At 34.7% G+C, this 13484-nt stretch overlaps 1 protein-coding gene across 2 annotated transcripts in view; it reads right to left on the bottom strand.

Annotated features, from left to right (window-relative positions):
* Window positions 1-13484, bottom strand: part of HNRNPLL (heterogeneous nuclear ribonucleoprotein L like) — a 54051-nt gene that overhangs the window by 15472 nt on the left and 25095 nt on the right. Inside the window, exons 3-8 of one of the 2 annotated variants that reach the window (XM_073214226.1) lie at window positions 13195-13432; window positions 11715-11800; window positions 8892-8988; window positions 8733-8805; window positions 4465-4536; window positions 97-314 (exon numbers count right to left, since the gene is read on the bottom strand). In XM_073214226.1, coding sequence (XP_073070327.1) covers window positions 97-314; window positions 4465-4536; window positions 8733-8805; window positions 8892-8988; window positions 11715-11800; window positions 13195-13432 — 784 coding nt within the window. The remainder of the gene's footprint in view (window positions 1-96; window positions 315-4464; window positions 4537-8732; window positions 8806-8891; window positions 8989-11714; window positions 11801-13194; window positions 13433-13484) is intronic. The other variant, XM_073214228.1, reaches the window with a different exon arrangement.

Here is a 13484-nt window from a genome sequence, read left to right as displayed (position 1 = left end):
TGTTCTGAATACAAGGATAAGACATATATTTGTAGCCTTTCCAGATCTTTCTACTAGATATCTTAGCAAGGTAAATTAATATAAAATGAAACTTACCTTTTCAATATTTCCATACAAGCAGAATAGGTTGAAGACTCTTGAACAATTCATTTTTAGCTGATGTAATCCACTAACCATCACAACTGAACCAGAGGGATTTCCTCCATGCATATAAGAGGAAGATGCCTGCGGTAACGGATATGCAACAAGCTCAGGTGTATCTCGAGAACCCATTCTGTATCGACTTGGTAAAGGCAATAATGGACCATGAGATCCTATAAAAATGATCAAAACAAAACAAAACACAACTTCAGCAGATACACTTTACCACATACACACAGAACTCTTATAATAGTTTAATGTATGTCCAAGAAAAACGTAAATGTGTTAATATTCAGTTATAACCTGTGGGAATTAATAAAATCTGTATTTATTTGTACCAGATGCAATATACATTGACCTTCACACACCTGCATACATCAGGCTTTAAATTATATTTTTAAAACATAGTAGTTTTAACAAAAAGTATATAAGGCCATAGGTAAAAGGGGAAAATCAAGGTAAAACTCTGAACTACTATAAATTACACCTCAAATAAAAAAAAAAAAACCTTCTGCTAACATCTTTTGGAGGATAAACAATAAAATATACAGTGAAATCTAGGAAACTCTCTATACAGACATAACAAAGAGAACATCTATAGTTCCACTGAAAAGTAGTCTCCTTGAATATGTTTTACTGCAACACATTGTTTCAGGTTGGTATTTTATTCCCTTAATTCTAATTTAGGAAACTAAAACCCTAATCGAGTTGATACCTCACAAACTCAGAGGTGTCATTATTCAGCATCTCCATTATTTGAAACATCAGGAACCCAGAAGAAAATAATGCCTGAGTATCTGAAATTATTGTCACAGAAATGCACATAAATCTGTGTCTCTTATACTGAGAGTCCTTATTAAAAATCAATTTGCTAACTTTAGAGTAGTTCTAAATTACTTTATCTGGTTTTCCCATCCATAAAAGATTAGACGTAACAAGAAAATAAAGCTGGAGGTAATAAATAGACAGCAATGAGGGAGTCTAGAGAAACTATGATGTGAAAAGCAGCATAGGGCACATTTACTGCAGCAAGAAGAGAGGCAATAAGAACTCAAATGATGCAACTAAGATGGATAGATGTAGCTCAAAAATACAAATTCACACATTTTAGGTGCTCCTGTGGTAGTAATTACAGAAGCATACTCTGGGGTATATGAAAAGGTTCTCCTGATGTGCAAGAAATCCAAAAACCCAAGTCCTTTGCTCGTTTCTCAAGAAATAAGAGTATGTAATGCTACTGACTTTCATTTTTATGAAAGATAAGGGACACTTGTCATCTACTAGGTAAGTTACTAAGGACTACTATATTTTGGAACAGGCTATTAGAATTTATGTGGACTCAATTCAGTATCAGTATTTTAAATATAGCTGCCATTCATGACACAGCAACATTACCACTGAGCATATACAGCGTGAATTCCTGCAATTTTATGGAGAAATACCTTATCAATGCATAATCATCAGTACTGCCTTAAACTGGTCATGGTTTTCAACTGCTTTTCTTGCTGATAATGGAAAGTTTATCAAAACATAGCACATGGACGAGAGTTACTTGCTAAAAGCTTAATACATATTTGGCCTCTAATTTAGACTGTTATATATACACTGGGCTCAGAAACCAATCATTCTTACCCTACTGCAAATGTAGGTATACATATTATATTGCCACCCTACTACCACCACATGCTTATACAGTAATAACACTTACTATTATCACTAAATTTTCTTTTTCATGTAAAGTGGAAAGATTTGTCATAGATGGGCAGTGGAAACTAACATTGTACTTAAGTTGGCCAAGGTCCAAAACCTTTGAGATCCACTGCCTTAGGTCCCAATCGAATTCAACGCAAGAGAATAAACGATGTTTGTAATTATGACCTTGAGCCACCAGAATTAAATTGTTACCTACACTATTTAAATTGTTGCCTATATTGTTTAAGAAGATTTTAAAAATCCAAGTATTTTAAAAGCTTTCTGTATATGTAAAAAAGTCCGTGCAAAAAGTTTTTGGTGATTAAAAAACTAACACTTCAGGTATTTAAAAAATTTACTATGTGGAAAAACGGGACATAAATGGCATCATTAACATTTCAAAGGCATTTCCTATCATTGATAATTTAAAACCTTTGGTCCTGGAATCATAACCAAAGAAGTAAGCAATTAATGCACAAACTTTTCTTGGGACTCACAGCAAATAAATATGTATATTCATTTTTGTCACTTTTCAAATATGAAGGCTTTTCTACCAACAGTCCATCATATAGGGCTGGGCTTCCCAAATTGAATGATTTAGAGAATTTTGAAAGTACAGATTTGTACTGTTATAATAAACCAATGAATGCATTTAATTAATTAAACATGTCCTACTCCTTCTTTCTCTTACATATCATCATAAAAGGAAAAACCAACTATGATATGACACCAAAATGCAAATAAATTTGTTCTGCTGAAATGCCAGTCTGAAGGGATTCAGCTGTGATCTGCAGTATTTGTAAAAAGGCTCAGTATCATTAGCACCCACTCCCATCTTCCTTGCTTCTCCCAATTTCCTCATCTTACTTCCCTACCTCTTTTTATTCATCTCTCTCATACCTTATTCTGCTTGCTTCCCTAGAAGAATAAAAAAAAAATTATCCTCAGACTTAAATGTTTCAATGGACATAGTTCAGAATGGATGCCCCTACACAGCCCCACCACAACCAGTCTTCCTCAGAGGACTCTCCAGAGCTTGAGTGACCCCTGTGTTACAACCATCACTCCAAAGAATTTTGCACCTCTCTTTAAGTTTACATTTTAAAATGTATACACATGCTAACACTTTAAATAAATTAGGGCATGAAACTGACAAAGAATTTTTTAAAACTATAAACTATAAAGTTCCTCTAGGATATTCAATGTCTTTTTGTTTATAGTTTTTCAGTGAAATATATTTTATACAGGAAGGCAAACCTGCAAACCAATACTGAGAAAATAGTCTGTGTCAACACATCAAGGAATACCACAGTAGAGTTCTTTGTCCTTCACATTTTTCTAGTCCCTTTGGTAAAACCTTTAATTTTTAGCCTTCAGCTGACTGCCATGACACATTGATAGACTTCACAACTACACTCCAAACTTGTGATTAGCAATTCTCTTGTACCTCTCCATAACGCAAACCTCCTAACAATAAGTGTTTCTTTCCTGTAGGATCAGAACTACCCATGCGACTATATATGATATTTACTCTGTTAAATAACTAAGGAAAATGACCAAGAAACACACTCACTGAAAGGGCTATAGTAAGATTTTCATTCAGTACCACACTTACTATTCTGATACAACACAGAGATTATTTCAATCTCTTCTGCCATATAGACTACTGTAGAAACACAAATACACACACACAGATAATAAATTCATGGAGCTCAAAAAAAGACATGAGAAAAATAAGCCAAAATTCACAGCTAAGAATGGTCATCAAGCATGAGGCAATCTGAAAACATTCTGGAAAACAGGCAATGCAGGGGCTTTTCAATGATAAATCCCAGCATTTCTATTTTCTACCAATTCTAATAGTATTGTACTTTAATTTTAAACCACACAATGGGTGGGGTCAATAACTACTACTAAAAGCTAAGAAACATTTAAAAACACAAAACTTACAACCAGTTAAGTCTTATCTGAAACAATTCTCAAAATCTACTTACAAGGACAATACTCTGATACCTAACTTTTCCCTAGAGTAGATTATTATTTCAGGTTTCATAATCTTAACTTTATCAACACAGCAAACATTAAATATCAATACAGCAAACATTAAAACTAAGTTTTAAAAGAGGAATTAAATGCCAACAAATTTAACCAAAGCCAAAATACCAACTGTAGAACTACAAGAATTAAGGGTATTAACCAGAAACATGTTCCCTTTTTGACAAATACCCCATTCTTTCTTCATTATTCAAAATACCTCTTCATTCATGACTAGAATAGAAGAAAACACACTCACCAGACCAATAATACTTATTTATGGTCCTGTAACAAACCAGGGCCTATTACTAATCAAAACCAAACCAAAACAAAACAAAATATAATGATAAAAAAGCTTTCTATTCCCAACCAATAGTTCTCATTTATCACCAGGATTATATGATATATCATCAATATCCTAAGAAAACAAAGGATTTTGGACAACTCCTTAGGAGTATATTAAATGGGACTGATCCCAAATAAACCAAGTCAGGTGAGCAGGAAATATAGAGAGGAGAAATGTGCCATTCCTCATCAGAAATGAAAAAATTCTAATAGTTTGTCTATACTACCTTCCTTCTGCCTTGACAAACTTACCATAGCCATCATGTCTAAACGAAGAAGGGTGTTCTCCCAAAATGGCTTGTCTCTGGCGACCCTTTCCTCTATCTGACACAAAAGTAGAAACATGGTTTTAACAATTTTGACTCAGATACTTAACAGAGTTCTCACATGGGAAACACCCATTCAAAACATCCATTACAATTCATAAAAGAAATATGATTCCTGGTTAACTTTAAACACCCATTCATATCCAATTTGAATACAAACACCAAAGCTTAAGAAAGTAATTCTATCTAACAAATTCCACTTAACTTGAAAATATCTTTTTGGTAAATGCAAAATACAATCACACTTTCAAATTTAAGGGAAGAATGGATACTTTTCAGAAAATGAATGTACACAATGCTAGAGTTTGACATTGTACAGAAGTTTTTACCAATACATGTCTTTAAAACAAGCTTTAAGTGCAGTACTTTTGAAGGACAGTACCTGAATCATACTATTAGCTTCAACAGCAACACATTTTCAAAGTGGGCTTCTTTCAAGCAGTTCAGCATAAGCCAACAACAACCTGTGTCACACGGTTTCACAATCAGTAAACACAGAGCATTTCGTATGTATATACACATATTCACAAACCTACTGACTGGGAGCGGGGAGATGGCACGTCACGGGGCCATGTTGTATCATGAACTGGTCATTGTCTATAGACCTTAACACCAGGCAAGACTACAGCACCCACCCCGAGTTGACTTATGCCAGATGAAACTAACCAAGGGGGCTACATTATTGTGAGAGCACCACAACACACCTGGGGCAATTTTACTCCAGCTACATCTTCAGGGAAGGAATGCCAATTTCCCTAAATCTAATTTAAGACATCAATAATAAAACAATTACTTTTAAGTTTCTAAATAGCTCTTCCTATGTTGGTTAGTAAATTCTGAAAATCATTGTACAGTACTTCTAGAGAGTTTGCTGATCGAACTTTAGTGTCTAATGTGATTTTTTTTAAATGCATCCTAAGAATCTGGTCATCTAATCTTTGAAAATTCAAAGATTGAGGCTTTCTATATATCCTTAGTCCTCTAAACAAATGAGGTTTATGGGAGATGAGAAATACTTTAATTTTCACTTCAGTGTAAAAGTATCACTAATTGCCAATTCCAAGTTGTAGCACTGAAAGGGACCCTAGGAGGCCAGCTAGTTCAGCTTCTATTCAGTGTATAAATTCCCTTTACACCATCCCTGTCAGCTGGGACCATCTAGCCTCAGCTTACACAAACCAATTAACAAGGTACTCACTACTCTCCCAAACATTTTCAGTTAGTTGTAAATCATGAGAACATGAATTTTTATATTGTATAAAAATTATTCCTCTACCCACATTTTACCTCATTTAGGTCCTCACAGACTTAGTATCCCTCCAAAAACTCTTTCAAATGCTTAAAAGTTATGATGATCCTCCCTCCACTTCCCCAGTCATTTATTCTACAGTCTAAACACTCATAGTTCCTTCATCCATTACATGACTTCCAGCAACATGGTTTAAGTCTCACTCTTCTTGATTCAATCCAGTCTGCTAATTCATTCTGTTAATGTTCCTCTGCTTAAGCATGCCACCAAACACTAAAAGTAATTCCTTATCTGATCTAAGAATCTTAAACCAAAACCACCATGACGTCTTCATGGCTCAGTTTTAAAGATTCAGTCAACTGTGCTATAAAGCAAAGAGCACTGAATTGTGAATCAGACGACTCTAACTTATCCACTAATTTGCTGTATCAACACAGAAACAATCTTCATTCATAAGATGAAAGAGTATAGAGTAGATGATCTCCAAAGTGTCTTTTAGGCAAACATTCTCAATAATAATTCTTTCTTTGAAGTATTTACTACCTAAAAAAGGTCACATAAAACAGAAGTGTGCAGACACCAAAGGCTGAACACACCAGTCTATAAATAGTGATTTGTAACCTTTCCTGGATTCATCTGAAATCTGATGGGAAGCTGTGCACCTTCTCCCCAGGAAGATGCACATATATGAGTTTTGCTCAACATTTCTGGAAGGATTCTCTGGAGTCTAGGCCAAGAATTTTTTACATTAAAATGTAACTTCTCCTGAAAAGGACTTTTAAAAATGAGGCTGTTTATTAAAGCACTCTTTTTTGGAGGGGGGGACAGAAAGTTACAATTCAGTATCAACTTGAGTGGAAGCTGAAATCAACACAAAAACAAAAACGTAAACCGTCGTGGTCTTGCCAGACAGACATCTGTAAGGAATCAGAAAGCAAGAATTCTCTTCCTTTGAAAGCATAAACAACAAAAGTTTTGTTTTACTTCCTTTAATTATGTTTCACTATTTAACTATCTACCTTACAGATTTCTAAACTTTTCTGGATGCAATTCTTTGTATGAAAATCTAATCTAAGCTGGCTTTGTATAAATTTTAGATGTAAACACTATTAAAAGAAGCATTTCTACAAATGTTTTAAGAGATACTAGGAGAAACTGAACCAAAAATCACTATCAAGTGAGTAAAGAAAAAAAAACAAAAAACCAAGTGTTCAATGACTGACTATAATTTGACAGAAGTGAGATTTCTCATCAACCACTTGTTCTGCTGTTTAAGTACTAAGGCTTTGTTTTCTAATACTGTAATTCAACTACACCAAGCCTATTCCAAGCAGATTTCTTCTTTGAGTACTGAAAAAACTGGGGTCCACCAAAGCTGAATTACAAAACAAAACTGTTTGCAACCCCGTGCATAAGGCAAGATGATTTTACTGAGAACTGAATATTAAACAGGGCCAATTATCAAAAGTCCTAAATATTTGAATATGCATAGGATCATAATATTCTCTTTTATTGTCTCTTTTGGCAAGAGCACATGCACTATAGTCCCTACTACTTGCTCAAGATATTTTGGATGCCATACAATTCTATTTATTGCCTTTTACAGACATACTCATCTTGGTATTTCCAACATGTGGTTCAACCAATGATATCATCGTTGAGATGTAGCCAATACTGCAGCCCCCTTGTTTTTACAAGATCCACATTTTAATTTGTATATTCCAGAATTGCCACACAGTTAGTTGAACAATTTTATCAATCAAATCTATGCTCATACATCTATAGCATTTATAAGTTATAGATGAAAATGTATCTCAAATGAAATGCTCTTATTTTCAGATTTATCAAGTTTAAATATTTTACCTTGAACAGACATGTTACTTTCACCTACATTTGGAATGTCAAAATTTCTAGTTACACAAATTAACATGAGTGATAACCTTTAATTGTTACAAAAAGTAACAACTTATAAACAGCCATTTTACAAAAATAAAACCACACAGAAAATCACCTTTTACATATAATGCACCTTTTCATCATTATGTTATGCTGTTCAATGTCCACAATTGATAAAAAACAAAAACAAAAGAGTAAACTTTAAGTGCAGCAAGTGTGCACCTTTCTAATCCTTTTATCTTTAATATCTGTGTGGATTGGATGAGCATTATCAATTCCCAAGACCTGCAGATAAACTGGCCCTGGTTACTTGCCAATTAACAATTTGAATCTAAGCTGCAAACAATTACAGTAACGGGCATTAAGATTTACAACATTGTAGGTAAAGTCTAGTATCCATTAGTGAAAAGTCTTAAATTCTGCAACTGAAACCTTATGGGAAATCAGACCAATATACACATACAACTTGAATAAATGGGCACAGTCTATCATGGTGTTCATCCCATGCAAGTCTGAAGTATTGTTAAGTGTCCTCCTTTAAAAACTTGGGGTGATGGTGCATGCAGTATGCAGTCAAGGTGAGTTGCAAGTCTGAGTTTTTCAGAGGGCTTTTTGCTGATGCCGATGTTGTGCATGATGAAGTGTAGAGTCAGCCTGCTGGAGTCCTCTATCCTTCTTAATGCCTTGTCCAGCTTGGGGGAAAAGTCCTTTCCATAGAGAAGCAGTGTGCAAGTTTGCAGTTTGTAAGGAATATTCTGAATCAGTTTCCTCTCCTCCAAAGAGAGAGAGCTGCTTGGAGAAATGCAAGTCCTTGAACTGCGGGCGTGCCTGTATGGGGGCTCCTTGTTGAACTAAATATAAATAACTCAGTACAAACCAGTAGGGGGCACTAATGTTCAAGGTTATTTTCCAGCATTACATGGCCTTTTGCAACAGAAGCATTCACCAAGGTTTTCAATTGAATGAACTAGCTTATCTCAGAAAAGGAAACTGTATGTAAAAATTTGTCAACAGTATTAAGTACATTCTAAAATGCATAAAATACTTACCTCGTCTTCCCAAGTATGGTTTGGTGTAGTCCCAACTGTCATTGTCATTCCTAATAACATTTAGACGAGTTGGCTGTTAAGATTAAAAGAAAGTAAGTTCAAATTGTATATCCAAAGCATAAATATTTCTTTGGCAAAGTGTTGAAAAATAATATTTACCCTTGCATATTCGATTTTTAGTGTGCAACATCCAGCATATATATCTGCTCCATTGAGTGCTGCTTTAGCTTTCTGGGCACAAAGGACTGATTCAAACATAAGCTCTATTAAGGAAATTTGATTTAAGTGTCCAATATTTCATCATTATTCACTCCCTAAGAAAAGGGCTGAAAACAATTGGAAAAACTCTTTCACTTCTGGGAATGGTTTAGAAAATTTAATTTTTATATGAATTTTTGTAGAATATACTTTTAAGATCAAGGGTACTAAAGAAAACATTAAATACAACCAAACTATCTACCCTAATCCGTCTAAATCAGCATAAGTACTTTATAAATTGGAAGGACTGGAGGAGGAATGGAGCATGGTCCCATTCACCAGTAAAGGACAGTGTGCTAACTTGAAATATAATATTTTACTCTTAAGTTAGGAAGGAAACTACAAAGAACCAAAATAACACAAAACAAATATTTAATTTTTATATATTTTTGAGAAGGTAGAGTTTTTCCTTTTTTTTGATATCATTAATCTACAATTACATGCAGAACATTATGTTTACTAGGCTCCCTTCACCAAGTCCCCCGAAAAAACCCCATTATAGTCACTGTCCATCAACATAGTAAGATGCTGTAGAATCACTACTTGTCTTCTCTGTGTTGTACAGCCCTCCCCATACCCCCCCTCGACATTATACATGCTAATCATAATGCCCCCTTTCTTTTTCCCCCACCCTTATCCCTCCCTTCCCACCCATCATCCCCAGTCCCTTTCCCTTTGGTAACTGCTGGTCCATTCTTGGGTTCTGTGATTCCGCTGCTGTTTTGTTCCTTCAGTTTTTCTTTGTTCTTATACTCCACATACGAGTGAAATCATTTGATACTTGTCTTTCTCCGGCTGGCTTATTTCACTGAGCATAATACCCTCCAGCTCCATCCATGTTGTTGCAAATGGTGGGATTTGTTTTCTTCTTATGGCTGAATAGTATTCCATTGTGTATATGCACCACATCTTCTTTATCCATTCATCTACTGATGGAAGGTAGGGTTTTATAATCACTTAACTTCATCTTATTGGATTTAAATTTAAGTCTATGATTGTTTAAAAAAAAAACCACAAAAGTGGTAAAAAACACATAAGCAAAAAACAAAAACACCTTGCTGGAAGTTAAGCACGTTAAGAGTTTGCTGTATACCCCTACCTTTTTCTGTGCACATAATATGTACCACAGGTTAGGAGTTTTGTTTTGTTTTTTAATGGATTGTACTATATATTCTACTCTGCAACTGGTTCTTTTTACTTAGTGTACAACAAATTTAACATAGAGAAGTAGTTCTTACATAAACAATGACCATTTAGAGAGTCCGTAAAGAAAAATAAGAAAGGTCCTACTGACATGAAAGTTTTGGTACTTTGAAACTACCTATTTTAAGGAGAGATTCAGAAAAGTTCATTTGGGATAAATTTCAAAAAGGTACAAGTGTTCATGCTATCAAACAGTGGGTTTTTTTCCCCCATTAAAAAGGCAAAGCATACTGTTAAGATGAAGCCCTGGACTATTTCATGGTAGCAAATCACTCTTATCCTAAACAGTAAAATTCTCTATGGGCACTGGTTTCACTTTTTAAACCTAAGACAAGTAGGGTGTGTTTTTTTTTTTGTATCATTAATCTACAATTACATGAAGAACATTATGTTTACTAGGCTCCCCGCTTCACCAAGTCCCCCCGACATACTCCTTCACAGTCACTGTCCATCAACATAGTAAGATGCTGTAAAATCACTACTTGTCTTCTCTGTGTTACACAGCCCTCCCCGTGCCCCACATGCTAATCGTAATGCCCCCTTTCTTTTTTCCTGCCCTTACCCCTCCCTTCCCACCCGTCCTCCCCAGTCCCTTTCCCTTTGGTAACTGTTAGTCCATTCTTGGGTTCTGTGATTCTGCTGCTGTTTTGTGCCTTCAGTTTTCCTTTGTTCTTATACTCCACATATGAGTGAAATCATTTGGTACTTGTCTTCTCCACCTGGCTTATTTCACTGAGCATAATACCCTCCAGCTCAATCCATGTTGTTGCAAATGGTAGGATCTGTTTTCTTCTTATGGCTGAATAATATTCCATTGTGTATATGTACCACATCTTCTTTATCCATTCATCTACTGATGGACATTTAGGTTGCTTCCATATCTTGGCTACTGTAAATAGTGCAGCGATAAACATAGGGGTGCATCTGTCTTTTTCAAACTGGAGTGCTGCATTCTTAGGGTAAATTCCTAGAAGTGGAATTCCTGGGTCAAATGGTATGTCTATTTTGAGCATTTTGAGGAACCTCCATACTGCTTTCCACAATGGATGAACTAATTTACATTCCCACCAAAGGTGTAGGAGGGTTCCCCTTTTTCCACAACCTCGCCACATTTGTTGTTGTTTGTCTTTTGGATGGTGGCAATCCTTACTGATGTGAGGTGATAGCTCATTGTGGTTTTAATTTGCATTTCTCTGATGACAAGCAATGTGGAGCATCTTTTCATGTGTCTGTTGGCCATCTGAATTTCTCCTTTAAAGAACTGTCTATTCAGCTCCTCTGCCCATTTTTTAATTGGATTATTTGCTTTTTGTTTGTTGAGGTGTGTGAGCTCTTTATATATTTTGGATGTCAACCCTTTATCGGATCTGTCATTTATTAATATATTCTCCCATGACAAGTAGGGTTTTCTGATAAGGGGGAATAAACACTACTTTAGAAATGGTTAAGCAGGAAAAAATAAAGTCTATATTACATAGCATTTATAAACATACCAATAAAATATTTAAAAATAAAGGATATTCAACCATTGCTTGTATCCCATTTCTCTTGAATATAACAATACGTTGCACTTTTCCAACAGGGTTGCATACAGTATATAAAACATCCTATGAAGGAAAGAATACAAGATTTCTTCACATTTTGTGTTTGGAAAAACATTAAAGCTATACTGTTATACAAAAAAAAAAAAACAAACCTGTCAATATGTCATTTCTATGAATTATTGAAATTGTAAAACTTTAATAAATCTAAAGGTATTTCTTCACCTACATGATATACCCAAGTTGGAGAGGTTCCAATGAAACATTTGAAAAGCACTATTAGCTATTTGATCTCCCAAATGAATCAGTTTTTTTAACAGGTGCCTAAAATAACTTCTGATAATACACAATAAACCAAAATTATAATCAATAAATTTGGTTTTTATTCCAAATGTGACTCTGAAATATTAATATTGTAACTGCTTGAATTATAATAATAAATACTTATTAAGGGTAATAACAGAACTTGGTATTCATTTTTCTAAGGACAATGGCTAAAGAGAAAACACCCAGGGAAGATCATTTATACAGTGTTAGATGTCACCAAATAAGATAATTGAACCATCTAAGAGAGAACACAAATACCCACTTAGGAGCAACTGTTCAACTTTAAAGAAATTTCTTGAGCCCCTACAATTACACAGCCACACCATTAAGTACCAGGCATACAACAGTAACCAAATCACAGTACTTGTACTAAATTAGTTACATATTCTTTTCCCAAAACACCAAATTTATTAATAAGCCTGTATTATAAAAGTAAATAGATACATAATGTCTTTTTAAATAGTTTATCTGATATTTTAAGTTTATGTCCCACTATCATATACCCTTCTAGAAATCATACTAATTGAAGCTTCCCTTACTGTGTTATTCTATTCACTACAAAAATCCAGTGTCCTTGTCACTAGTGTATTATATAAAACAGCCTGTGATTATGAAGTAGAAAACAACTGGTTCAGAACATGAATCCTTTTTAAAATTCTACTATAATACTTTTTTAAAGGGTGAGATGGAATTTTAAGCAAACCAGACAGGTTTTTAACAAGCTATCTCAAAACAGTTTCTGATATAAGCACCTTATTGTACTGTAGGGTCCTGTCATTATGTAGTAGATGCTCTTTAATACATATAGCTGGTGTGTGAGAGAGTTCTTGGATCATTTCCAACAGGTCTAATTCATTATTAGAAACAGAGTTAAAACTGATAGCAAGTAAGAAATTGTAAATGTTCTTGTTTAACTATGACAACTACGTTTCTGACCTTTTTAGCTTCACTGCTCTACCATTTCTTTGTTCACTGAACTTGACAGTCAAAATTAAGATTAATTTTAATAATTCTAAAAAAACTCCCACTATTTTCAAATATCTAGATGGCAGTGAAGAAAACTATGGGTGAGTCACTCTAGATGCAAATCCTAAGATCACTTGTAATTTAGTTTATTATACTAAAATACATACCACTGTGATTGGATAGAGAGGATTCTGAATTGATAGGAGAAGAACTTTGTTGCCTCCTGATGGGTCATCAGTATTCCCTGGCCGAGTGATCCTTTTGCTTGTAGAATAGTTGAAAAAAGCCTGTTGACCAGCAATGTACACGGGTTCTTCTGCAGCAAACGTCACACATTCTTTGGCACTATCTATATTCTCAAATTCCACGAGAGCCTGCCGTTTAAATGGCATCATCATCACATAGCTGAAAGGAAGATTGGGAAGGAATATGCAAATAGTATATGATTAAATTAAAC

This window comes from Manis javanica, chromosome 1 (genome assembly GCF_040802235.1).
Source record: "Manis javanica isolate MJ-LG chromosome 1, MJ_LKY, whole genome shotgun sequence".
NCBI lineage: Eukaryota > Metazoa > Chordata > Mammalia > Pholidota > Manidae > Manis > Manis javanica.
This window is presented reverse-complemented; position numbering and strand designations above follow the sequence as displayed.